The 26,922-nt window shown below is 38.4% G+C and overlaps 1 protein-coding gene across 3 annotated transcripts; it reads left to right on the plus strand.

Moving 5' to 3' along the window:
* phyhiplb (phytanoyl-CoA 2-hydroxylase interacting protein-like b) lies at positions 1–26,830 on the plus strand. Of its 3 annotated transcripts, none has more exons than XM_084433654.1 (5): positions 1–197; positions 22,500–22,696; positions 22,834–23,008; positions 23,778–23,895; positions 25,625–26,830. In XM_084433654.1, exons 1-5 carry the CDS (start codon positions 89–91, stop codon positions 26,160–26,162), a joined length of 1,137 nt encoding a protein of 378 aa, XP_084289780.1. In that variant the 5' UTR covers positions 1–88; the 3' UTR covers positions 26,163–26,830. The 3 variants fall into 3 exon arrangements, with proteins under 3 accessions (XP_084289780.1, XP_084289782.1, XP_084289781.1); XM_084433656.1 differs by lacking the exon at positions 1–197 and adding an exon at positions 14,867–14,994 and having other exon boundaries at positions 25,625–26,293; XM_084433655.1 differs by lacking the exon at positions 1–197 and adding an exon at positions 19,779–19,912 and having other exon boundaries at positions 25,625–26,293.
* Positions 26,831–26,922: the final 92 nt, after the last annotated feature.

A 26,922-nucleotide genomic window follows, 5' to 3' on the forward strand; every position in this document is an offset into this window, starting at 1 on the left:
GAGACTGAGAGAGCGCGGAGTGAGTGGAGATCTGTCCTGCGGCACTGCAGTCACTCTCACTGACGGAATATTCTTCATTAGAAGCTCAATGATGGAGGTTCCACGCGTGGGACACAGTGTCAGCAGCCCCACGAGCCCGTGTGAGGACATGATAAAGAATCTCAGTCTGGACGCCATCCAGCTTTGTGGGAGAGAAGGTAAGAAGTGTTGCTTTTGTTCAGTTTTCCCCCATTTTTTTCAGACAGGCGAACTGGAGTGGAGGAGCAGTGACATTTGAGCTTTCTAGACGGGGAAATATTTAAATGCATGCAAAATACAAAATGCAAATGTATTTAAAGATCCTGATGCATAGGCTACCTACTACAGGTCTGAGGAGCGCGTGAGGTTGCTCAGCTATTCTGTCATTTGGCTGGATCTGGTTTGGTGTGTCATTGCATTCGAGCTTTCACTGGGAGATGTAATTTTTTAATACACTCAAATGCAAGAACTCACGTGCTGAAATGCAAAAAAAAAAACAAAGACTACAGTTTTGATGACTGTTTTGGGCGCTTGCATTATAAGACTGATACATAGGCTACTAGAGATTTGCGCCAGAGCTTACCTAGTTATTCCGGCTTTTCTTTTAAGATAGCATTGCATTTAAGCTTTCAAGACAAGGACTTCTTATTTTAGTCCTGAGTTTCTTTGTAAAAACGACGTTTTGATGAATAAATCGCATATTTCCTAAGGCGCATGAATTTTGATATATTATATTTCTTTGGGCCATTGCAAGATGCATGTTCTCTGAGCATTAACATTCCTTGCACTTGAATGCTTGTTTCAGTATGATGCTCGCGGAACGTTCAGCACCATGGACACGGTCATTGCGCGCGCACAATCCTGAAACAATACCGGATTGCAGCTGCATGCATCTGGCTATACGACCAGTGAGCAATTCACTCACTCACACCGTAATGAAACAGCAACATTCTTAGTCGATCCACACTCTCTGAATATGCTGATTCATCTAGGTGACACTGTGCTGTACATTGTTATATATGCGAATGTCTACAACTGTAAGTTCACAATTCATGGTTATGGACATGGGTGTATCCCAGTGCGTGCGTTTCTAGGCATACCTAGTCATTGATTTTCCAGAAAAAAAGCTCTCTTGCCTTTTGCTGCTCTGGGAAAGCAGTTTATGTAAAATATAACATTTTAGCTAAGGAGTGTAATATTATAATACAACGCATGTCATATTAAAGCACAAGAGCATTTTTTTTGTTCCTTCTGTATCATAATGGCAGAATATTTAGTAGGCTATTTCATATTCAATTGATTTTTTTTGTTGGCCAAGTCAATTAATTGTCCAATATCTGGTTATTTTGACATTTATCACATAAGTCGAATACATAACTGACAGATGTGTCGAGTTCACAAAGTAAAGATAATGTGAAGATAATGTAGATTTTCTGTTTAATGGTGAATTGTGAGTAAATATTTCAAAGCAAATGCTAAAAAAAGTTAAATTCAGAAAATCCTAATCAGTTAACCACTAATAATCAGTACAAATTACAAGAGGTTATTATATCCATTATATCAAATCTACAGATTTCTGAGGACTTGTTTAGCATCAGTCTCTCAGCGCTGAAGAAAAGAACATGCTTTGTGTGAGCTGATCAAAATTTCCTAAGAGCTCTGTTTTGTATTCTGTACCAGCACTGTGCAGAGGAACTCGAAGTCCCTTCAGCCATGCTGTCACAAGACAGAGAGAGACAAACAAAGAGAGAACGTTCTTATTGACACGGTCCAGTGTGGCATCGATGCTGTCACAGTCCTTTGAGTGATATAATGGGTGTGGACACACGACTCTATTGATTTCGATTCTATTGTATTAAAAGACTTTATCAAATAATCGTTCTTATGGACATTGCTAGATATGTTAAAGCACATGGACAGAAATCACAGACTCTAATCTGATTGGTTAATGGAGGTTGGACAAAAATGTGCGCAGATGTGGGCCAAGAAGGAACATGACGATGATATGATGAACATGACTGAGTCACAATGGGTACGTTCTGTTCCGACCCATCTGTCCCCTGAGTTTTATACTTCTCAGCGTGCCATTAACACTCCAACACCTCCCCTCTCCATTTGTGTTGGCATAATAATGGACATCTGTGTCAGAGATTAGAGGAAAGGGTAACCAAGTTATGAAGTAAACTTAATCCAACTTTAGGTTGTCAATTTTAAGGGAAAAAATTGGGACTTTTTCAAATAATTTCATTGGAAAAGATTAATGCAGTTTTTCATTGCCGAGGATCATGGCTATAACTGCAATAGACACTGGGGACCACATAAGGGAATGATTCCCAGTGGTAAACAAATATGGGGTTTTCATTGTCTGATTATTAATAAACTATTACCCATAATCCTAAATATGTGGTTTCAGCCTTGCAAAGTACCGATTTATTTTTCCTTTATAACCCTAAGCCAAACCCAAACCCAAACTTCAAAGCACTACGTTATTTCAACCCCATCACAGTAAGAGTTACATTTATATACTTATCATTTCAGATTCCCTAGTAATCTCTGGTGTTTTCACTTATTTTCAACAATGGAAAATAATATAATGACATTTCTCTTCCAACATATTTTATGCAAAACCTGTTCTGTTAAAAATGTTTTAGGATTGAATGGGACAGGGTTGAAGATCAGCGGGAAAAACATCCTTAGCTAGCAAATATTATGACAGCAAGACAAGTCATAAATAATAAAGACAGCATAGCATGTTAATTTCTGTATACATTTTTTATATATATGTTTTTGGTTTGCCCATATTTTGAATTATGCTTATATTGAAGGAAATGTCCGTAAACTTGACAGGAAATGTACTGGTCATTTTATGTGAGAATTTTCTTTGTATAGATTTATGACTTAAAGTGTAAAATTTATATTTATCTTTTGGTTTGTGCCAAAAAAAAAAGCATTTTAGAAAAAATAACTGACAGTAAAAGAATACTGAATTCTCATTAAAAGCCAAATTTAGGTAGAATTACTCTTTTTTCCTGCAACCCATTAAAATGATAATGATTGGGGATATGCAAATTGGCAAACAAACATTACACACTAAACAGAGGTGAATATATCAAACAATCAAATAAAGTCAGTATCCTCTTAATTCAGTCATTGTGAAACAAATAGCACCGATTTCCTGAGAATGACTGAGAATGTTCATTATATTCAAACCAATTTATTGTTATTGCTTGGTGCCAATATGATAAGTTTCTTCTTTAGATTCAGTAGGAGTGAGCCCATATTTCCATTATGTAATCGTTGTGAAACTGTAGATGCACTCAAAGCAAGCTTTTGCTTCTGAACCACAGAATACTCTAAGGACAGGCATTCATCTGTGAAAAGATGGACGAGCCGAGACGTGCTGCGGGACTCCTTGATAAGCATGCATTAAAGGGGGGCGTTTCTTTCCCCTCGGGGCAGGCCTCAGATGGGTACTCCTTTGTGTAAGGCCTACAGGAGCCTGACAGTGCTAACTCACTACCCCTGTCTGAATATACAGCTTTGGCCAGCTGTGGATGGGGGACTGGCTCCAGAACAGGGGCCACCATCTGCCAAGCCCGCCTGCTAGTGAAAGAAACTATTTAACATGGCCATCAATTTGCTAATTGTGTCCGCTGTGCACATAGCACAGCAAAACGACAACAAAGCCGATGTAGATCAGACAAATAATGGAGCTGATTCATGATTATTAGCCTATATATTCTCAGCTGAACATGCTCCTAAAGACAATCATGCTGTTTAAATTAATGTCAGCTGAGTGCAAACTCTTTTTCATTATATCTATACTATATGGACAAAAGTATTGGGACACCTGCCATTACACTAACAGGGACTTTAATGACATTGCATTTTACATACATAAACAGTAATATGGAGTTGTTCACCCCCCTTTGCAGCTATAACAGCTTCCACTCTTCCGGGAAGGCTTTTCACAAGATTTTGGAGTGTTTCTGTGGGAATTTTGCCCATTCATCCAGCAGAGCATTTGTGAGGTCGGGCACTGATGTTGGACGAGAAGGTCTGGCTCGCAATGTCCAGCTCATCCCAAAGAGCCTTTGTGCTGATATTAATGCCAGTGGAAGTTTGGAACTCTTCAGCTATGGAACCAGCAGAGCGTTGGCAACTTTTACGCGCAATGTGCCTCAACACTCTGTGACCCCACTCTGTGACTTTATGCGGTCTTTCATTTGTTGCTGAATTGCTGCTGTTCCTAAACCCTTCCACCATATCACTCTTACAGTTGACCGTGGAATATACACTTATATTGCCAAAAGTTTTGGGACGTATACCTTTACATGCACATGAACTTTAATGACATCCCATTCTTAATCCGTAGGGTTTAATATGGAGTTGGCCCTCCCTTTGCAGCTATAACAATTTCAACTCTTCCGAGGAAGGCTTTCCACAAGGTTTAGGAGTGTGTTTATGAGAATTTTTGACCATTCTTCTAGAAGCGCATTTGTGAAGTCAGGCACTGATGTTAGACGAGAAGACCTGGCTCACAATCTCCGCAATAATTCATACCAAATGTGTTCTATCGGGTTGAGGTCAGGACTCTGTGCAAGCCAGTCAAGTTCCTCCACACCAAACTCACTCATACATGTATTTATGGACCTTGCTTTGTGCACTGGTGCGCAGTCATGTTGGAACAGGAAAGTTTGGAGCATGAAATTGTCCAAAATGTCTTGGTATGCTGAAGCATTAAGAGTTCCTTTCATTAGAACTAAGGGTCCAAGCCCAACCCCTGAAATACAACCCCACACCATAATCCCCCCTCCACCAAACTTTACACTTGGCACAATGCAGTCAGGCAAGTACCGTTCTCCGCCAAACCCAGACTCGTCCATCGGATTGCCAGTCTGGTAAGCGTGAATCGTCACCCCAGAGAACACGTCTCCACTGCTCTAGAGTCCAGTAGCGGCGTGCTTTTCTCCACTGCATCCAACACTTTGCATTGCACTTGGTGATGTAAGGCTTGGATGCAGCTCCTCAGCCATGGAAATCCATTCTATGAAGCTCTCTACGCACTGTTCTTGAGCTAATCTGAAGACCACACAAAGTTTGGAGGTCTGTAGCTATTGATTCTGCAGAAAGTTGGCATGCGTTGACCCCACTCTGTGATTTTACATGGCCTACCACTTCGTGGCTGAGTTGCTGTTGTTCCCAATTGCTTCCTTATTGCACAGGTGGCAACCTATCATGGGACCACTCTTGAATTCACTGAGCTCCTGAGAGTGACCCATTCTTTTACAAATGTTTGTAGAAGCAGTCTGCATGCCTAGGTGCTTGATTTTACACAACTGTGGCTATGGAAGTGATTGGAAAACCTGAATTCAATGATTTGGAGGGGTGTCCCAATACTTTTGGCAATATAGTGTATAACAGAGATGAAATTTGACTTATTGCAAAGGTGGCATCCTATCACACTACCTAGTTTGAATTCTCTGAGCTCTTCAAAATTACCCATTTTTTCCACAAATGTTTGTAAATGCAGATTGCATGGCTAAGTGCTTGATTTTATACACCTGTGGCAATGGGTCTGATTGAAATATTAATCTTTGGCCTGAAATATGTACAGTAGGTTAAATATGGACTACTGTCTGGCTGATGTAAAAACAGAAGGAGTGTATGAGAATATAAAGTAAGTTAAAGTTCCAGGACTCTTTGGCCAGAAATATGTTCAATTGGTAAAATATGGACTACTGTCCAGATGAGATCAAATCAAAAGGGGTGTATGATTATGTATAGAAAGTTCAAATTGGTCAGAAATATGGACTACTGTGTGCTGATGTAACTGCAGAAGAAATCTATGAGAATGTATAGTAAGATATACCTTTGGAGGACTCTTTGGCCAGACATATGTTCAATAGGTTAAATATGGACTACTTCCTGACTGATGTAACATCATAAGTAATAAGTATTTATAGAAACTTAAGAGTCCTAGGTCTCTTTGATCAGAAATAAGTAAAAAAAAAAAAAAAAAACTGTTTATACTGGTCAGGATTTTGGCTAAATAATAAATTAAATATATATTTTTTCCCCACCAAACTCTATCATATGCTTTTAGAACACTTGGGAAATACTGCATGAGGTGAATGGGATCATTCATGGATCATAGATTTGCATCCTTATTGTTAAAGCTTAATTGTAGTCACTATTCACTGCTATTATATTGATGAGCACAATCATTTTTCTAAATTTGTGGTCTGAAAAAGAAAGGTCATAAGACATTAGGACAACACCAAGGTGAGTAAATAATGACTGCATTTTCTCTTTTTTGGGGTGAATTGTTCCTTTAAATTGTTGATTTTTGCTTCTTGCAATTGCTATTAATAAGCAAGTGGTATGTTGATTGGGGGGGAAATTGTATACACCCCTGAGTGCAAGATGAGTCATCAATAAATTTGTTCTGTTTTCAAGGAAGAAAAATACTTTTTGACCATTTTGAATATAAAGACTTTACAGGAAACTTTATCTCAGGGGTTTACAAAAGTTTTAATGCCAAAGTCCTCCGAATAGGATTCCTAAAATATAAAGTCAGCTACATACACCCATGTACAAAACTCCATTGAGAAAAACATGTTTCCAAAATTAAATAATGGGATTTGTTCTCTCTGCATTAAACCAAAATAGATGTAGACCAAAAGCCACACAATTCCAACAATGATTTTTCATCTTCTAATAAAAGCTTGCGACTGTGCCCTTCAGCTCCAACTTTGTATGTTTTTCCATCACCTCATGCACAGACATCACACCAAAAGAAACACCATGCCAGGCTTGCTTTTCTCAGATCACATCTCTTCTCGTGGTGTTATATCACTGGCATCACATGCTGTGTGTGTGTGTGCTGTTCAGAACTTATCTGTCTAGTGTTAAGACAGTTATACGTCACATTCCTGCTCTATTAAGAGATTCAGTCATGTGATTGTTCACTCTCGCTCTACATGCCCCTTAGACAAGCTCATTGTTCACTCATGGATAAAGACTGAACAGTAACACTTTACAATAAGGTTTCATTTGTTAACATTAGTTAATGTATTAACTAACATGAATTAACCATGAGCAATCCATTTGTTACTGTATTTGTTCATCTTTGTTAACGTTAGTTAATAAAAAAACACAACTCTCCATTGTTTGTTCATGTTACTTCACAGTGCATAAACTAATCTTTACAAATACAACTTTTGATTTTAATAATGTGTAAGTAAATGCTGAAATCAACATTAAATAAGATTAATAAATGCTGTAGAAGTACAGTTCATTATTAACTAACTAATGTTAACTAATGAAACCTTATAAAGTGTTACCGACTGAACATCAGCTATGTCTCCTCATTTAATCCTGGCTGTTTTGTGTAGTTTTGTTGAAAGTGGTGAACCAAACTTGTTTATTGTGCAAAATGTTATAATACATGAGATGCATTGATATTACCATGAACTGTACATGCCCAACAATATTTAGTATAATTAACATGACAAAGGCTGTGTAAATTATGTAAATGCATAAACAACAGCACAAGTGTGGTTTAATAGACCAAAACATAGAACAAAATAATACTGGTCAAATACTGAATAAGTATTCCTGTAGCTCAAACAGGATAGCATCCGCCAAGGTCATGGGTTTGATTCCCAGGAAATGCATGAACTGATGAAAATGCAGTGTAAGTTGCTTTGGATAAAAGCCTCTACCAAATGCATAAATGCATACTAAATGTCTAAATATGGGCCATATTCATGATGATGGATTTGAATCATGATGGATTTGTGCCCGAATATGGCAAAGATTGATTGGATGTTAACAACTAGGCCTAAAGATTTAGGAAATATGTTCTTCTCGCTTTTAAAAGCTGACAAATCTAACTACCTTATACACAAATATGGGAATTTTTTGCATACTGAGTGTTTGTTCCCTGCTGTCTGCGGCCCATTTTCATTCACCTGATGACTCAGATTAGAAACAGAAACAGATTAGTAAATACTGAACAGTATGTCTCTGATGCTCTCTAAAAACAGATCAGCCTGTTATGATGAGGTAAGAGCCATAACTGATACAGTACAACATGTGGTGCTTTTGTGTCCTTTTTGAAGCTTTAATGCAAATAGAAGTATCCAGAGGAAAGGTAGACAAACAGGTTCAAAACAACAATAAGGGTGAGTAAATAATGACAGAATAATTTTTTGGTTGAACAGGCAGTATAGTACATTACTGTCAGAAAGAAAGTCGGTTTAGCAAATTGCATGGATTACAAGGGATGAGATCTAGACATGATTTTGTTATTATAAAAAACTAGAGAGAACTGTGTAAAAACCAATGGTTAAGCACAATGCCATTATAAAGCGAATGAAATATCAGTAGGCAGAAACAGACACCAGGTTTAACCTTGAACAAAGACACAATTAGAGCAAAAGAGATCATTCAAAGAGGTTTTATGTTACCCAATACTAACCAAAAGCCCAACAAGGCCCAATATAAACCAGTGGAGAACGACCTTTGTGTTGAGGAAACCTGTGTCAGTGCTTGTGTGACATTGTGATTTTATTCATTATTCATTCATTTCTCACTTTCACAGCATGTCTATAAAACGCAATACTTTGCTCGCAAAAAACACTTTTCTACATTTGTCATGTCAGTTGTAGTGTACCTCAAATCTTAAAATATATATATTAGCAGATAAAATATTACTGAAATAAAAGGCCACTTTTAAAGAGAGTAGATTTCCATGACTGTTTCTTAACACTTTTCTAAAGTGCTCTTTGTAATAATGATCATAATACAAATTTTACTTTAAAGTACAACTTAAAGGTAAGGTAGTCAATTTTCGGAGAGGCTAGCAATAGCGAGCTAGCTTTGAAGACATAAGATCCCATTCAGAGCGTCTCCAAACCCACGTCTCATTCAAAACACATGAACGTGTACAGCAGGGAGCAAACAAAAGCATTAAGAGAGACGGCATTAAAACTACCTCACGTCTTAAAGCACATAACGTTACAATAATAGTGAGCATAAATAACTTAAAGAGCACTAACCTGTACCACCTGACTGCTGCAGATTCATTTTGGCATTGATAGGTTTGCCATTGAAACGCATACATTTGAATCACAAACCGCTCCAAGTATAACGTCACGGGTTTCCATCTCTTCCAAATTACAGTAGTTCTGGCATGAACAGAGCATAAGCGCGTTCTTATAGCAGCTCTGATTACCTCACGCAGACACACTAAAATGACAGAAACTGTTCTGCCTTTAATGTTAAAATGGAGTCAGACAAAGATGGAGAGAAGAAGTGACAACATGTAGAATGCAACAGGACGTCTCTGAATGGTTAGTTGATGAATTTATGTTGCTGATGTGGAGTTAACTATCTTCAATTAAGATATTCTATTGTGATAAATCTATAAATCGCTCATATAGGAACTGTTGTGAGATGCACACAGAGTGACTTTCTATTGCATGTGAAAAGATGGATGCTAAAGTTTGAGCTGACTCACAAATGTACTCTTATACAACAACTTTTCCTCTTCTCAACATGGACTGCGTGTTCCCGGGGGCGGGGTTTATGTAAATTCTAGGGTTAGTGATGTCACTAACCCGGGAGGAATGTCGTGTAGTCCCAACCAGCCGTTTGTTGTAGTCCTTTTCTTTAAAAGCAAATATCTTCCTTTGCTTTGAACTTTGAGTATTGCAACTTTGCAGATGTTGTTTATGCTCAAACAGCAACATTACACACTAACTAAAGTTAGAAAAGTCAAATCATAATCAACCACCACTTTAAAAGTCGGCATGAAACGGAATTTGCAATAGTCTTTTCTTCCTTAATGTGTCTTATATCGGAGTGAACGGTTTCTCAAACAAGAAAAAAAGTAGGACGTAACTCGATTTTGTCTGTCGGTAATTGATGGGATTGTTAAATCGCTCTCGTTTGCTATTGCTGCGATCTCATGTTAGTGACAGGTTGTCCTGTTGTTTTGATTTCATGGTGACTTTTTGGTGAAGTATATTATTTATGTATATTTAAGTACTCTTTAAAAGTATGCTAAAGTGTACTTATTTTTTCACCCATTCACCCTACTAATTTCACCCATGCACAACAAGTCTTTCAGCAGTGTTTAGAGAGCTTTGGTTTGGGGTCGTGTTCTGAGGTTCTGAAGCGGTGTCAGGTTGATGAGACGATCCTGCTGCGAGGACCATATGCTCCTGCCGTCCCACCGCTGTCATGAACTCTTCCTGTACGCGCTCTGGGCCTCATAGTGGGACAGCACAGTAGATCAAGCCAGGGCGGCTTTAACAGCTAATATTTCAGAGTCTTGAACAACAAAGGCCTGTTTCTGTCAAGTCCACTATACTGGAAGTTCTCAAATGGGTTTTACTTGTTCAAAAGAATTATTCACACCTAAAATCCCCTCAGACCAATGTACACTGTAAAAGATACAACCCACTTAAATTAAAAATGTGTTTGTGGTCAAGAGTATAATATTTTTAATGTTTAAAAACATCTAAAATTACAACCAATGGAAGATGGAGGTTGTTCAACAGGGTATCTACAAAAAAAAATTCAATCAAATGTCCATACAGAACAAATCCATATACAATCTCAAAATAAATCATGTATCTCAGATTAATTTACTTGATTCATTCATTCTGATTCATTCATTTGTGCTGGGGCCTCATATTCAACTGCAAGTTTAAAATACTCAAGACATCTTTTATTCAGTATAAATGTATTTACACTGGTTTATTTACTAAAAGGGGCTAAAGGCGCACCGGGGTAAAAGGCACATTTGCTTTTATTCTCCTCCAAACCACTAGATGGCACAACAACTTGAGGGAGATAAAATATGTATTCTTGCAACAAATCTATATCATATTACAATATAAACACCATTAAGTACAGATTGTCATAATTCATCAAAAGTAGATCATAAGCAATTGCTCGGCATAACAGTATTCATTGATTGCGAACTGCTTTGAAACCGTATGCCTGTAGAATGTGAAGCAGTGCCGCGTTTTGACTTTGAATCGCGCAGCACTCACATCTATTAAATTAAAAACATGGCCTTTTGACGTTTTATAATCACATTATTCCTGAATACAGTTTTTTCAGTCCAAAAATGTAAGACCTATTAACATGGTAATTAACTCTTTCCCCACCATTGATGTAATTTTCCGTCATTTATGAGATAACGCTTCCCTGCCATTGGACGGAAATTTCCGGCTTTTCATGTTTTTACTTTAAAATGGTAGGGGGCGCTATGACACATCTTCTGAAAGCACAGAATCTCCTGATCAAAACACAATGCGAATAAGAAGCAGAAACAAGGGATATCATATGTAATCATATGCATATGAAAAATAACGCAATCATCAACATTAAACAGCATATAAATCAAAACTGCGTAATGTTACTGAATAAACTGTCGATCAAGCTATAGGACTGTGCAAGGGGTGTTGATGGACGCGATCTACTCCATCTATGTTTCTATGTTTTGATCATCCGATCTGCAGTCTTTGACTAAAACGTGTTTTTCTCAGCTTTTTACACAAATGTTTGTTTTTTTTTTAAGTAAAGGCTCGGCCCATTCTTTTGCATCAGCAGATATTCATACAACAAATTAAGAAAATAATCATTTATTTTTAAGTTTTAAATGGCACATTTCAGCTTTAAGTAAAATCAAAGTGGTGACAACCCAAATTCACTGTACTTTTTCAACCACTTCTGAAGAAAATGGAGCTGAAAACAAAGTCTTTTGATATGATAATAAGCATTAGTCCAAGATCTATTTTGCCTAATACTGTTCTATAAACGTGACGCTCCCATAAATATCCTGAAACGCTGACCCATCAGAAAGCCTCACAGCAGAGATGCAAGCATATCCTACAAGAGAGTTATTTATGATTCAGTGGCTAACCCCATCTAACATCAAAACAGTTCTGTGAAAACGGATCTGTCCACACATTTACTGCTTGTCATCATCCCGATGATTCTTTAGCTTTGGTAAAAAAGGCACCGAAAAAATCTGCCATTCTAGCAGGATGATCCATCTCCCCGAGGACCAGTACACTGGTAATAATCTGCAGGAGCATTTTAAGCCATGCATCATTAAGGGTTTCGCTTAATTGCTGTTGCTAAGATCCTTTGATTCTTGACAGCTTTGAGAAAATGTGACTTCATGCATTAAACTGACGGGTAGGCTGCATTTCATGCTGTTCGCACAGTTTCTGCTTGCCTGAGGTCAGAATGTCCTACTCTGTCTCAAGAGAACAGCTGAGCCCTTCAAATAGTTAGGCTATAAAAATGATAACATAGCTTGCAAGGTCAAACAAAAGTAATAAAAATCTGGAAATAAAGCCATGTGAAATGCAAGGGACTTTAAGCATCATTTGCTGATCGGCGACCGGAATATAAACTGTTAACTGCCATAGCAAAAGAACGCAAAAATCACTAAGCAACAATAAAAAGGACGACATAATGGATCATTTAATCATTTGACAGATAAGGATAAGGCTTGCTTTTTGCATTAAATTATATACAGATACAAATAAAAAGCCCCATAACCATAAAAAAATAACATTTATTTATCTATTCTGTCACATATTAACGACTAGAGATTATGAGTTATAGGTAGAAGTCTTCATAGGGCCAAATTCATAACGTTTAAAAGTGAAGAAAATTTTGTATACTACTCACTTTTCATTATGCTTCTATTTCTTGATTGCATTAATTCACTTATTTCTGTTTTATTTTGTCCACTAAATTTCATTTCAAGATAGTGTTTCATGTGTTCGGTTTTCATTTCAAGGCAAATTTAGGTATGAATGCTTGTGAAAGTCTCTGAAAGTTCACCAAAACTGCATATATTTGATGGAAAATACAATAAAAACAGTTCAATTGAAATATTATTACAATTAATAATAAACTACAAATGTAGCCTTTTTGCTGGCTCTTTTAAAGCAACATTCCTCTGGAGTTCTTGTTAGTAATGCAGAGGTTTGCGTTTTAACAGCTGATTTTTCACTTACTCTGCAGTGTCTTCCACTGCATAATTAGCACTTTTATTTCTCCATCTCTGTTTTCGTGTCAGCGCCCATGTCAACACTTCCTTGACCAAACTGAACAATATGTCATTGAATTTGCACTGTAAGAGCTCTGAGGATCTCATCTCTGCAGCATCTCTCCCCTCTGATTCAACACATTAAAGAATGAAATGCTGCTCTATTTATAGCCGTGGGACCAAGGACTGATGAAACTTTAATGCGCTGTCTCAGGCACAAGAGTGGTCCAGTAATACCCGCACCCTGGAGATATTAAACTCCATCATCCTTGCATCTTAAGTGGGAATTGAAGAAGGAGAGGTTATATAAACATGGACAACCACTGGGTTTTGGGGAAGAGCTCTGTGTGTGTTTTATTACAGTGATGTGGTGGCCGTAGCTTTAAAACATCACCCATGAGGCCATAGCACTTCAGAAACAACAGGGTATGATGATAAATTCCCAGTGTCAGTGCTTGGTATAGCGCAAACTGAGAGATGGCCAGGTTCATTCAGTGTGTTGTGTCTTAATGTAGTCATCCAATCATAGATTTTGTTTTGCACGTTTTATAATCCACCAATCGCAGGGTTTCGTCTAGCATTGACCAGCATCAAACACAAATGGCCAAATGTCGCTCATCATAAAGGATTAACGTGTTCATCCACATGCATTTATTTGACGATGGCAGTGATGCCGTTAACTCTGGCTTTGGATTTCATCCACAAGTGTTTCATGAAAGGCTCCATCGCTGCATCATGTTTCCCGTTTATTATTCATTAGGATGAATGCAACAAAGCAATCCCTCTCTTTCCTCATGCTCCAGAGCGGTGGAGGGCTGCTGAGGGTCTTTTTCAGCTCAATGAGGGTGTTGTGGCGCTCATGGAGTGGCCCACCAGAGAATGTCGAGGATGAAGATGGCCATTGTCTGCGGTCTCATGCGTTCACTCTGTCCATTGTTGTCTGGTCATGTGAGGATGCCAGCGGATGTCGTCATTGTGTGGCCTTTGTGAGGAGTAGAGTTTCTATCTATCTATCTATCTATCTATCTATCTATCTATCTATCCATCCATCCATCCATCCATCCATCCATCCATCCATCCATCCATCCATCCATCCATCCATCCATCCATCCATCCATCCATTTGTTTGAACAACTGCCAAGAAAGGTCTACATCGCTTCAAGCCACAAAAAGTCTCTTCAAACTGCCCAAGCACTCTAATTACATAAGACTTCAATAACCTTCAACTTCAAAGTAAACTTCCAGGCTAAGCTTTGTCAAACCAACATTCAAAGCTTGACTTGATGAACTTCCTCTAGTTATATTTGGAGGTGTCAGAAGGTCTGAAATCTTTGTGCTGTCTACCACTTACTGTGAAAATGTGAGTGTCACATTCACAGAACAGACGGATTCCTACTACCACAATAGAAAATAATCTCTAATCCGCTGACATCCGGTATAAGAATGATGTCACCTTTCGGAAATATGACAGACAGTGTGAACGGCATAGTGAGGGGGAGGGTGGGATGCAGAACTTCACTGGATAGTTTCCCCTTTCCTAATGGAAGCTGGTGACCAGATTACCCTGAGACAAAACCCATCTCTCTCTCTCTCTCTCTCTCTCTCCACGCTCTGAAATTTCAATCCAGCGCTGACCTGCGGTCAGTCACTGAGTCCAGCTGATGACATAATCCGGGCTCCTCCTATGGGAGTGTGCTATAGGCTTGTAAAACAAACACTAAAGCTGCTCTAAGCCAATAGCGTGCGCTTTAGGCTCAGGGTGCGTTGAAGACGGGTCAGTGCGCTGGAGCTGGACAGGAGACCATGTCCACTAGCCTTGGCTACTGCATTACACAAACCTGCTGCTCCTGCCTGAAGGAGTCCAAGAGAGGACGACGTTCGTCCAGCTGGTATGTGTAGTGGTTATTGTCCGTGTGTTTAATCTCCTGTAGGCTTAGGCTTTCGCATTACCAGTGGTTTTTGTAGTCTGTTCTGAACAAGTATTACCTGGAGCGCATGAAAGCCAGAGAGAGTATCTGTTAGGGCTGGGCGATTTGGCCTAAAATCAAAATCTCGATTAATTGAACATTTTAACTCGATTACGAATAATGAACGATTATTTTATTTATTTTTTATTTTTTTGCCCTCATGGTTCACTGACAAGTTTTTTACAGTAAATATGCTCACATATTACAAGTGAGAGATTTTTGAATGAAGGGTGCATTACTTGATTTTAAAATAATTGAAGGAAACACACACTATCTACTATCTATGATTATTTATTGAACATCAATGTTAAACAACTTAAATTAAAGCACACATTGTCAGTTATTTCTTTCCATCTTCTTGAACTCTTCTCATACTGTGTGGCATTTGTGAACGCTTGTGCTAAAGACATCTGCTTTGCGGAGGCACTTGTTGCTGGGCGCTTGTCAGTCTCTTTTTGATTTTTTTGAGCCATGCACTGTTCATAATCAGTAACGTGATTGTGCTCCAAGTGCTGGAACAAATTGGTGGTGTTACCTTTGGACGTCGAAACTGTTTTTCTACAGTGTCTACATCTGACTTCATTTTGTTCGATGTCATCCTTACTGAAGCCAAAATGTCTCCAAATGACAGAGACTGCGGTTTTTTTTTGGTAAAAGCTGCTCTTGTTGCTCAGTTGTCTCAGTGATTAAGCTCTCCATGCTCGACATGTCGGCGGAATAACGTACTGTAAGGGAGCGGGGTCACGTGACTCCAGACGCGGTAGTGTTTTAAAGGGAAAGTAATCGAAATAATCGACCTGGGAAAATTTGATCGATTATAGGTTCTGAATGTCGATTTCGATTACTTTTCGATTAATCGCCCAGCCCTAGTATCTGTGCTCATTAGTGAAACAGATGTGATGACCTTGTGACTGATAAATAATGAGTCTATGTTAATGAAACGCTTAAATGCTTCATCCTTAGAATAATTCTGCTATTGTTTTCCCAGAAATGTAATTATTGATTTATTTGTGTTAATGGATTAGTGATGCTATCTCCAAAATGAGAGGGCAGTTTATTTTAGGAACATTAAAGGCAATAGAGGATGTTATTGATGCAAGTATAATGGAAATATGGAGGGATTGGTATTGTTGTATAAATATAAATATAAGCTTCTTAATTTAAGTTACATGAGTAAGCACCATAACAACCGAGTGTCCACACTAACTCCAATCATGGAGATTTCAATAGCACTTTTTTTGGCAGAAGGAGGATCCCCCATGTCTACATATCACCCCATTCAAATGTCCTTACAAGGAGAAAAGACCAAATTTTGCATTCCTAGTGTATAGCAACTGAGGCTTTGCTAAACTGAGTTTCCTGTGCATGACTGTGTGTCCGGATCTTTGATGATGATTCTAGATGACAAGTTATTAGTGCTGCTTGAGTTGTCATTCACTAATGCAAGCCAACGTGTTATTATATGTGCTGTAAATGTATACAGTACCAGTCAAAAGTTTGGACACATTTGACTGAAAGTGTAATAATAATAATACTTCTATTTAATACTGTTATTCAATATATTCATTTTATAATATGAATACATATTATACTATTATTCAAAATAGTAATAATGAAGAATTAGAATTATGTCCAAACTTTTGACCGGTATACTGTACAGCATTTTATGCCATCTGTGAGTTTTTGGCATGCTCAGAAAGATGTGCTGTTTGTCCATTAAGCCTGAGATTACTCACTTTCCCCCCACAGAGAATCTAAATTGTGAGCAGTTTGGCATTTTGATCCTCTTAAGGTTTGTAGGTGTAATTTGAGTTACAGCACGCTAGACTGTGCCCTTGCATTAATTTTGTTGGATAAATGTCCTTGATGATATTTTTAAATGCGACATTGCTTCTTGGTAAAATCTCATAACAAGGTTACGTCAGTGGTGGAATTATTTGTGGCTGTATGCTGACTTAAAGTGCATTCTCAAAGCTTTTTATTTTTCTCACAAAATATGTCAATAGCAGGTTACATTTTACCCAATGTATAATAATTAACAACAATAAACAAATGGAATTGTTTATTTTACATACAAATATGTCTAGTTTTAGTGATTTTTAGTAAAGAAAAAATAATATTGTCATTACAGAAATGCAATTTTTTTTTTTTTTTTATCTTAAGTTGTAAAGTATTTACAGTACTGTTCAAAAGACGTTAAAGTTAAAGGAGTTAAAGAAAAAGCCACATCTGACACTGGCAAATAAGAGGAACAAATTAGAATGAAAAGACTTATGAAGTTTAAAGGGATAATTCACCCAAAAATGTTGTCATCATTTACTCACCCTCATGTTGTTCTAAACCTGTATGAGTTTCTTTCTTCTGTTGAACAGAAAAGAAGATATTTTAAATAATGTTGGTTATCAGACAGTTGATGGTAAAAAAAAATCCCCAAAAAAATCCTACAGATCTTTTAGAATTTATTGGTTCTTGCTGAAGCTCAAACGTGCTGCGTAACACAAGCATGAACCTCATTGGTTCTTGCGGAAGCTCAAACGTGATGCGTAACACGAGAATGAACCTCATTGGTTCTTGCTGAATGAACCTCATTGGTTCTTGCTGAAGCTCAAACGTGCTGCGTAACACGAGAATGAACCTCATTTGTTATTGTGGAAGCTCAAACGTGATGCGTAACACGAGAATGAACCTCATTGGTTCTTACTGAAGCTCAAACGTGCTGCGTAACACGAGAATGAACCTCATTGGTTCTTGCTGAAGCTCAAACGTGCTACGTAACACAAGAATGAACCTCATTGGTTCTTGCTGAATGAACCTCATTGGTTCTTGCTGAAGCTCAAACGTGCTGCGTAACACGAGAATGAACCTCATTTGTTATTGTGGAAGCTCAAACGTGATGCGTAACACGAGAATGAACCTCATTGGTTCTTACTGAAGCTCAAACGTGCTGCGTAACACGAGAATGAACCTCATTGGTTCTTGCTGAAGCTCAAACGTGCTACGTAACACAAGAATGAACCTCATTGGTCTTGCTGAAACTCAAACGTGCTGCGTAACACGAGAAAGAACCTCATTGGTTCTTGCTGAAGCTCAAACGTGATCCGTAACACAAGAATGAACCTCATTGGTTCTTACTGAAGCTCAAACGTGATCCGTAACACAAGAATGAACCTCATTGGTTCTTACTGAAGCTCAAACGTGATCCGTAACACAAGAATGAACCTCATTGGTTCTTGCTGAAGCTCAAACGTGCTGCGTAACACAAGAATGAACCTCATTGGTTCTTGCTGAAGCTCAAACGTGCTGCGTAACACGAGAATGAACCTCATTGGTCTTGCTGAAACTCAAACGTGCTGCGTAACACGAGAATGAACCTCATTTGTTATTGTGGAAGCTCAAACGTGATGCGTAACACGAGAATGAACCTCATTGGTTCTTACTGAAGCTCAAACGTGCTGCGTAACACAAGAATGAACCTCATTGGTTCTTGCTGAAGCTCAAACGTGCTGCGTAACACGAGAATGAACCTCATTGGTCTTGCTGAAACTCAAACGTGCTGCGTAACACGAGAATGAACCTCATTTGTTATTGTGGAAGCTCAAACGTGATGCGTAACACGAGAATGAACCTCATTGGTTCTTACTGAAGCTCAAACGTGCTGCGTAACACAAGAATGAACCTCATTGGTCTTGCTGAAACTCAAACGTGCTGCGTAACACGAGAAAGAACCTCATTGGTTCTTGCTGAAGCTCAAACGTGATCCGTAACACAAGAATGAACCTCATTGGTTCTTGCTGAAGCTCAAACGTGCTGCGTAACACAAGAATGAACCTCATTGGTTCTTGCACGTCAAGAGAAACATGCTTGAGCTTCAGTTTACTACAACTGATGTGTGAGTTGATGAATGTTTATATGTGAATAAAACTAAAAGCCTAAATTAAATATGTTCATCATATAAAGCAATCATGTTTTTTCAGAAAATTTGAACTAAACTCCTCAATTCATATGGATTCGTTTTACGATCTCATTATGAACCTTTTGAAGCGTCAAAGTGTCAGTTACTTAGCTGTCAATGGAGGGACAGAAAGCTCTCAGATTTCATCAAAAATATCTTCATTTGTGTTCCAAAGATGAACGAATGTCTTACGGGTTTGGAACAACACACAGAAATTTCATTTTTGGGTGAACTAACCCTTTAAGTGTATGCTATTCCTTTGAAGTTAGTGGTTTAATGTCCCAGCATGTTTTGGTGAGAGTTTAATGTGTTAGTGTTAATGAATATAAATGACTTTATTGTGTTACTGTAGCTGTGTGGGTGTATAAAGAGAGCTGAGCTGCTCTACATGAACATCTCACAGCTATACTGGAAAATGAACAAACCAATAGACCTTACTCTCTTGTCTCTCAGACCCTCTGGTTGTGAATCGGAATTGTGAATTCCTTGTGAAATGAAACTAACAAGTTTTTGCCTTTTCATTTTGTAGTTGAAAGCATCAAAGTGCTCCACGAGTAATTCTCAGCTGAGATAATACTGTAGCAGTGAGACAGTAGCGGGTGTCAGAGCGCTCCTCCCTAACGTAGGCGAGCTCTTGTTATCTTGAGTCTTTGTACTGAGAACGCATAGTGCAGGCGAGAGATAAAACAAGAAATGATTCAGCGCTGGGAGCTACACTATAAGGGTCTGCCTATGAATCATTCATTCAGAAGCTCTCTGGTGGTTGAGAAGAGCTCGCTCATCCATAAAGCTCCATCTGAAGAGCCACAGGAGGACGTCTCTCTTATGGTGCCTTCATCTCTCTTTCTACGCTGTGTGTTTGCGCACCGGTTTTAGCTGACTGGGCAGGTAATGTGTCTGCGTTGTGCTCCAGCCATTCTCTGTCCTTTTCTCTCTTTTTCTTTCAAGTTCATTCATTCGCGTCTCCCTATAGAGCTGGAGTGAATGAACAGGGCCACCTTGGCGCCAGGGTTTAGGGTTAGTGTTTGAATAGCTAAACCTCTTCAATTCATACGTCTAGTTTACTGTACCAGACAAATTTTTAGGGCCTAAAAAGGGCCACATTTTTTTCCAACAACTGGTGAAAGACTGCGCTGAACATTCAGGAAATTGTCCGAGTCAAATTTGGGCGGTCAAACATTATTGAGTATAATCGAGTATATCGATTATAGAGGTTTGTACAAATTTTGCAACCCTGTTACTGAATGTGTTATTCATTGAAGTTATTGGCAATTGACGAACTTGTATTTCCCATAATACTAATTACATGAAACTTACATAATTATTTGATCATTTTATCTTACAGTAACTGTGATGACAGGGTTGAAGCTACCGTTCTGTAGAAAGAGTCCAAATGATGTCACTTCCTGGGTGTCACATAAAAATAAAAATAAACATTTATTGTAAAAAATAAAATAAAAATCATGCAGTAACAGGATTGATTGCAAAAATGTGGGACTTGAAAACAATAATTGATTTTATAATTATAGGGTAAACAATTGTAATACAATCTAAATTGTATATATTATAACAAAATTATGTTGTATGCTATAATTGTCGGGTTGAGGTTAGAAGAACTTTGGCGGTTGGACAAGCTAAAATTTGTTATGTTTAAAAGTAGGTCATTTTAATGCTAAGTTAATCTGATGTTAGGTATTAGTTTATCAAACAACTCTAATAGTTCACACAACAAAAGCATTGTTTTTGTGCCGAATGTTTTTAAAAATGTCATAAAGAAAATTATTTTCTTGATGTATGGCAACATAAACTGTCAGGTTACCTTCTGTGTGTTTTTTATGTGTTCATTGATTGGTAGGGAGATCATTTATAGGAATCAAACACGAAATGATCTCTAGAAATTTGTGATAGTTATGTTTATTTATATAATCACATATTTTTGCCAGAAATATCTATGTAAATTTGTCATTATAGGGTGTAACAGTTCTGAAATGTCCGATTTGTATTTTTTCATATAAACAATTTCAAGTGAAATATGAAAATGCTATTAAACACACATTATTAATTATTTGATTAATATTTTAGCAGATTAAGTTGCTAGTTAACATGCAGTAAACAGTAAACCTGTGCTTGCTTTTATCTTGCAAAATGTCGGCATAATATCCAATATACATAGATGTTATATATAATATTGGTTTGCACTTTATTTAACAGTGTGTGCACTAATGTGTACTTACAGCGTACTTACCTAGAAAACTACATAGGTTACGGTTAGGTTTAGTTATTACCCAGTTATTATATAAGTACAGTATGTATATGTAAATTAAATTGCTACTGAATATTGAAAAGTATTTTTTAATATGCCGTAATTAACATGTTTCATGACATTGTTTGTTGGTAATTTTTCCCATCTGTGGACTGAAGAGGCTAGAGACTGAATGCTAGTCATGCTAGTTTTCGTTTAGGGCTGCAAGCTGTTTCGCTGATTCGATCTTCAATGATGACTGTGTTTTCTTCTGATTTGTTTCAGAGCTGAAAGAGAAATGCTTTGAGGTGGACTTGATAGTGCAGTGTGTTGATTACATGATAAAAAGCAACACATGAAAAGATGGTGATTGCAATTTGTAGTCTACTAAATTTGAAAGCATGAATCAACCGGAACAATTGCAAATCAAGTCAAGCAGTTGATGATTAAACAAATCAAAACAACAAAAACGTACTTACTTAATCCTAGGGTCTATGCGTCAGTGATCAGACTTTACATTTTTATGTGGCAGATAATAAATCAGATACATTGCTACATTGAAGGAGAGACCAGAGCTCTTTAAATTGGGCTCTTTTTTAATTTACCACCTAGCAACCAAATAGAATCTAGTTGAGTGTTATTCCACACCTACTGAATCATACTTCCATTGCACTTCCATCATCTCTCATCATGGATGAAATAACCCAGTTGTCTAAAAAAGCCCTTCACCGCTTTGCCCTGCGGCACATCCTGCAAGTCAATAGTGGCAGTGTTTGCTATTAGTGTGGTAAAGTTCAGTATTGACCTGGATAAAAGTCGGACAGGGAATTTCCTCTTGAAAACATCTTGTGTTAACATTTTTGACCTTTGCTGTACATTAATCTGTAGTCACTGCTAGAATCATACATTTCATAAAACCTTATTCCAAATATTGAATCTCTTCGAGACTCTATGACTTTACAATCACTGTTTTCTTCCCTGTGTCTACATCAACAATGCCTTGTAATAGTAAACGACTGTAAAAACGCTACAGTAAAAACCTGCTAATTGGTTAACAGTAAGTTCCTTTACTGCATACAGTGAAAAACGAATAGTCACCAGTATTTTTGTTGTAAATGTGTCATATGCTGAAAGATCATTTTCTCCACTTTCAGATTGACAAAATAAGTCAAATAGTTATCCGTTTCTGTTCTTTCTCTCAACATCTCTATCTGTCTTGTTGTTGTCTCTCAGGAAATAAGTCCCTGGACAGTGGCATTGCCGAGATGGAGGAACTTCCAGTTCCCCAGAACATCAAAATCAGCAACATAACATGCGACTCCTTTAAGATCTGCTGGGATATGGACTCCAGGTCCAAGGAACGCATCACACACTACTTCATCGACCTCAACAAGAAAGAAAACAAGAATGCTAACAAGTTCAAACACAAGGTGCGTGTCTATATTTACCTGTCCCTTCACAGCCTGGCCTGTTGTATGCAAAAGCTGATCTTCAATAACGTGTGTTTGCAGAAAGAGAACTGCGAGAACATGACTGTCCATTCTCATTCATTATCTGTCTTCTCTAGGACGTCCCAACTAAACTGGTAGCGAAAGCAGTTCCTCTGCCCATGACAGTGCGAGGACACTGGTTTCTGAGTCCACGCACCGAGTACACCGTGGCCGTTCAGACCGCGTCCAAACAGGGCGATGGAGACTACGCCGTGTCGGAGTGGAGCGAGATCATTGAATTCTGTACAGCCGGTGAGATGCGCATGAAAGCACGGTTTCCCTAATGGGGTTTCATGAGTTGATGAAAAGCTACCCAGGCAGCAACATAGTGTCGGCCCAGATCCGGGCCACATCTGGTACATGCGGATTCAACGCGTACCAGACATGGGCCGACACTATGTTGCTGTCTGGGTAATATTTAATTATATTGAATGTAAAATTAAAATAAATAATGGGACAGCACAATACATCCAGGCATAAAACCTCTGAATTGTTGATTTGCTACTCTAATTGATAGATTGACCAATGCTGAAGTTAAAGTGCAAAGGCCGTTTTCAAACTTATTGATTTGGTTAATGTGTTGTGCGTAGCCTACGCTGTCATTGTCTTTGCGCTTAGGAGTTCATAACATCCGGTGTCAATGGCAGATGTTCAAAGTTTAATGTCACACTTTTTCAAGAAATCAAATCATGGAATGTTAATCTGTATTTAAGTTAAATATATTTCGCGATATAACAGAGCGGGTTCACTGTTACGACATGGAAGAAAGCACAGATCTAAGCAGAACGCCCTCAGTGTTTAGATGGTGCCTGAGGGGCTCGATGTTTACACATTTGGGGGAAATAAGCCCATGAATGGCATACTAATATTAGTCAATGAATAATAAAACGGGTTAAGAGAATGTATTTACAAAAATCACCTTTAAAGTATTGTTGATATGGCCTCCACAAACCTATTTAGGCTGTTATTGGTTAATATTGACTCATATTGACTATTCCAATACATTTTTTTTTTTTTTCAGATTATTCCACTGTTCATCTCACACAGTTGATGGAGAAAGCTGAGGTAATCGCCGGCAGAATGCTGCGGTTCTCAGTCTTTTATCGAAACCAGAACAAGGAGTACTTTGACCATGCAAGGTGTGTGCTTCTACCGGGGTAACAACACTAAATTACTAAAGAAACAGTCACGTGTATTTCGTTCTAAACCTTCCTTCCTGACTCACTTTCTTCTGTGGAACACAAAAGATTCAATTCTGAAGAATAATCTGGCTGCTCTTTTCCATAAATTGAAAGTGGACTAGGTCTGTAAAGTTTGAAAAGACAAATAAAAAGCATAATTAAATTCCTCCACCAGAGCTCTGTAAAATATACAGCTTCAGGTTTGATGTCAGTGATGTGTGTGTTCATGAGACGTGAGAATAAATGGCATTTGGCTTCATTGGTATCAGACCATTCCCTATTCACTTTTATTATAAAAATAGGGGCCAATATATTCCTCAAAATGACCCTTTGGGTTCCACGCAAGAAAGTCACACATGAGTGTGAGTAAATGATGACGGAATTTTCATTTCATATGAATATTCATTTTCACCATAATAAAATAAAAATAAAAAATCCTGAAATGTATTTTTTTATTAAAAATGTAGCTTTCTCTATGCAATTCATCTTTCTTTCTATCTTTGAATGTTCTTTTGCGTAACCCAAGTGATTTAAATGTCTTCTGTACTAATCTAATACTGTCTTGTATAGTATAATTTGATGAAAATAGCCATTACATCAGTCTTTATAGCAGAAAACTCAATTTGTTCTGTTGAATTTGATGCATCTAAGGTGACATAATAAGTCTATAATGAGCTTTTCCATGAATAAAATGAATAAGATTTTAGATGTATGAGGCACCTTGGAATCAAATTAAATCCTTCTGAAAAGGCTCATTACAGTCAAAAGTAGTAAAAGGGAAGGTTTTTCTTTTCCCTTCAGAAATCGTTTTTTTTTATATAACACTAATTCTGAATGTAACACTTCATCTTACTTCAGTGAGATATACAGTTTCCATTGCCTTGCTTTATGCAAGTCATTACATCCAGTTCCACATGAGTGAGTGAAGGTCTATCGATGCTGTGCATGAATAACTCAACTGGTTCTACTTTGACTTTTAGATATCAGTATTATAAGTGATAGGTTTCAGATAGGGGTTCAACCTTCACAATCACTTCAGCTTTATTTGCCACATTGACAAAGAGCAGGTCTGAACCCTCAGGTGATAGTAGGGAGGAAAAAGCTCTCTGAGAATTCATCAGAAGACAGTTAAACGATATTTCACACAAAAGGCTATTTGTTATGGAAGCCTATTTCTGAACAAAAGGATATGTTTAGCTTAATGTTCGAGCTGCTCTTTTTCCATAATAAAAGTGAATGGCAACTGGGGCTGTCAAGCGCCAAAAAGAAATTCATCATACCAATACCATGAAAGTGGCCAATGAGATGTTCTCTTTTTAAAGTCTTTTGAGGCCAAATGATAGTTTTGCAATTAACTTTACAGTTTTGCCAGTTTCCATTAAAAAAAATAGCAGTAATGTATGTATTCTCCATCTACCACAGGTTACTGGTTTAAGGTGGTTAAGGTGTGGTCACATTAGCAAAATTTCATGTCGACTGTCTATCATCAGTAGTGTTGCGGTGAATCCACGTGACCAAATTCTTTCGCCCACACGTGAAATTCCCTGTAGTGTGAATTCCTATTGAAATGACTGCAACTGAACCACATTAAATGTGAACGCACCACACCGTTAGTCACTGGCAGTAAAGTTTAGTGCAAAATGGTTTATGTAACATCTGACATTTACAGTGAAGTTTCTTGTTACAGGGAGGACCAAAACAACAAGATGTTGCCTTCAGTGAAGGACAACAGTGGCAGCCATGGTTCGCCCATCAGCGGGAAGCTAGAGGGCGTCTTCTTCAGCTGTAATACCGAGTTCAACACGGGCAAACCCCCTCAGGACTCGCCATACGGCCGTTACCGTTTCCAGCTGCCAGCCGAGACGCTCTTCAGTCCCAAGACAAACCTGTATTTCGCCGACTTCTACTGCATGTACACGGCATATCACTACGTCATTTTGGTGATCGCGCCGAAAGGCTCACCTGGAGACGAGTTCTGCAAGCAGCGCCTACCAGCGCTGGATATCGGCGACAACCGTTTTATGACGTGCTCGGAGGATGAAGATGGCCAACTGGTGTTCCACCACGCGCAGGACCTTATCCTGGAGGTCATCTACACCGATCCCGTGGACCTGAGCCTGGGCACGGTAGCTGAGATCAGCGGCCACCAGCTCATGAGTATGTCCACAGTCAACGCCAAGAAGGATCCCAGCTGCAAGACCTGCAACATCAGCGTGGGACGCTAACCTATGAAACTGAACCCTTCTGCTGCCTTGAACGGCACAGAAAAATCGCCTTCTCCTTTAGCCGTCCTCCTTACCCATTATCCTACCATCAAACTTATCCATAATCCATTCCCAGACAGCAACATAGTGTCGGCCCAGATCCGGGCCACATCTGGTACACGTGGATTCAACGCGTACCAAATGTGGGCCGGATCTGGGCCGACACTATGTTGCTGTCTGGGTTAGGATCCTTCGCAGCATGTGTCTCAAACTGCTCTTTTTCTTTTACTAGCTTATGGATCTCGACCCGGGGTCAGGTTAGATACGTCGTGCTCCTATTTTTGTGTCGGGATGTTGACCTGTCAATCAAACTGCTTCTTTAACCCCATTGGCTTTCAGACCCTCCCATTAGAACGTGGCATCGTAACAGTTTACCAAAGTCTACACAAATTTAACACAAATTGCTCATTAAGTCACAGCAGTCAGTCGATCGACAACCATTCTTATGAAGCATTATGAATGTGACGATCAGGTGAGATCTCAAAAACCGTGATTGGACGCATCTGTAGCATGATTGCAACCATTGACATTAGCACTTCCATAACTCTTCTTCGGCAGTGTTTCATGTTATCTATTCCAACCCATTCAGTATACTGTGATTTAACATATAATAAATGTGATACGACGTGTAGATAGAAAAATATTTATTTTTTAACTGGTGAATAGAAAATGGACAGAACCAGAAGTGCACAATACAGAGGACTTTGGTGATGGAAAAGAA

The sequence above is a fragment of the Rutilus rutilus genome, assembly GCF_951802725.1.
Source record: "Rutilus rutilus genome assembly, chromosome: 16".
Taxonomy (NCBI): Eukaryota; Metazoa; Chordata; class Actinopteri; order Cypriniformes; family Leuciscidae; genus Rutilus; species Rutilus rutilus.

Excerpts from the sequence above, each read along its gene's own strand:
- phyhiplb (XM_084433654.1), top strand. The coding sequence starts at position 89 with ATGATGGAGGTTCCACGCGTGGGACACAGTGTCAGCAGCCCCACGAGC. Across the intron at positions 22,697-22,833 it reads CTAACAAGTTCAAACACAAG|GACGTCCCAACTAAACTGGT; the intron begins GTGCGTGTCTAT and ends TGTCTTCTCTAG. Across the intron at positions 23,009-23,777 it reads CATTGAATTCTGTACAGCCG|ATTATTCCACTGTTCATCTC; the intron begins GTGAGATGCGCA and ends TTTTTTTTTCAG.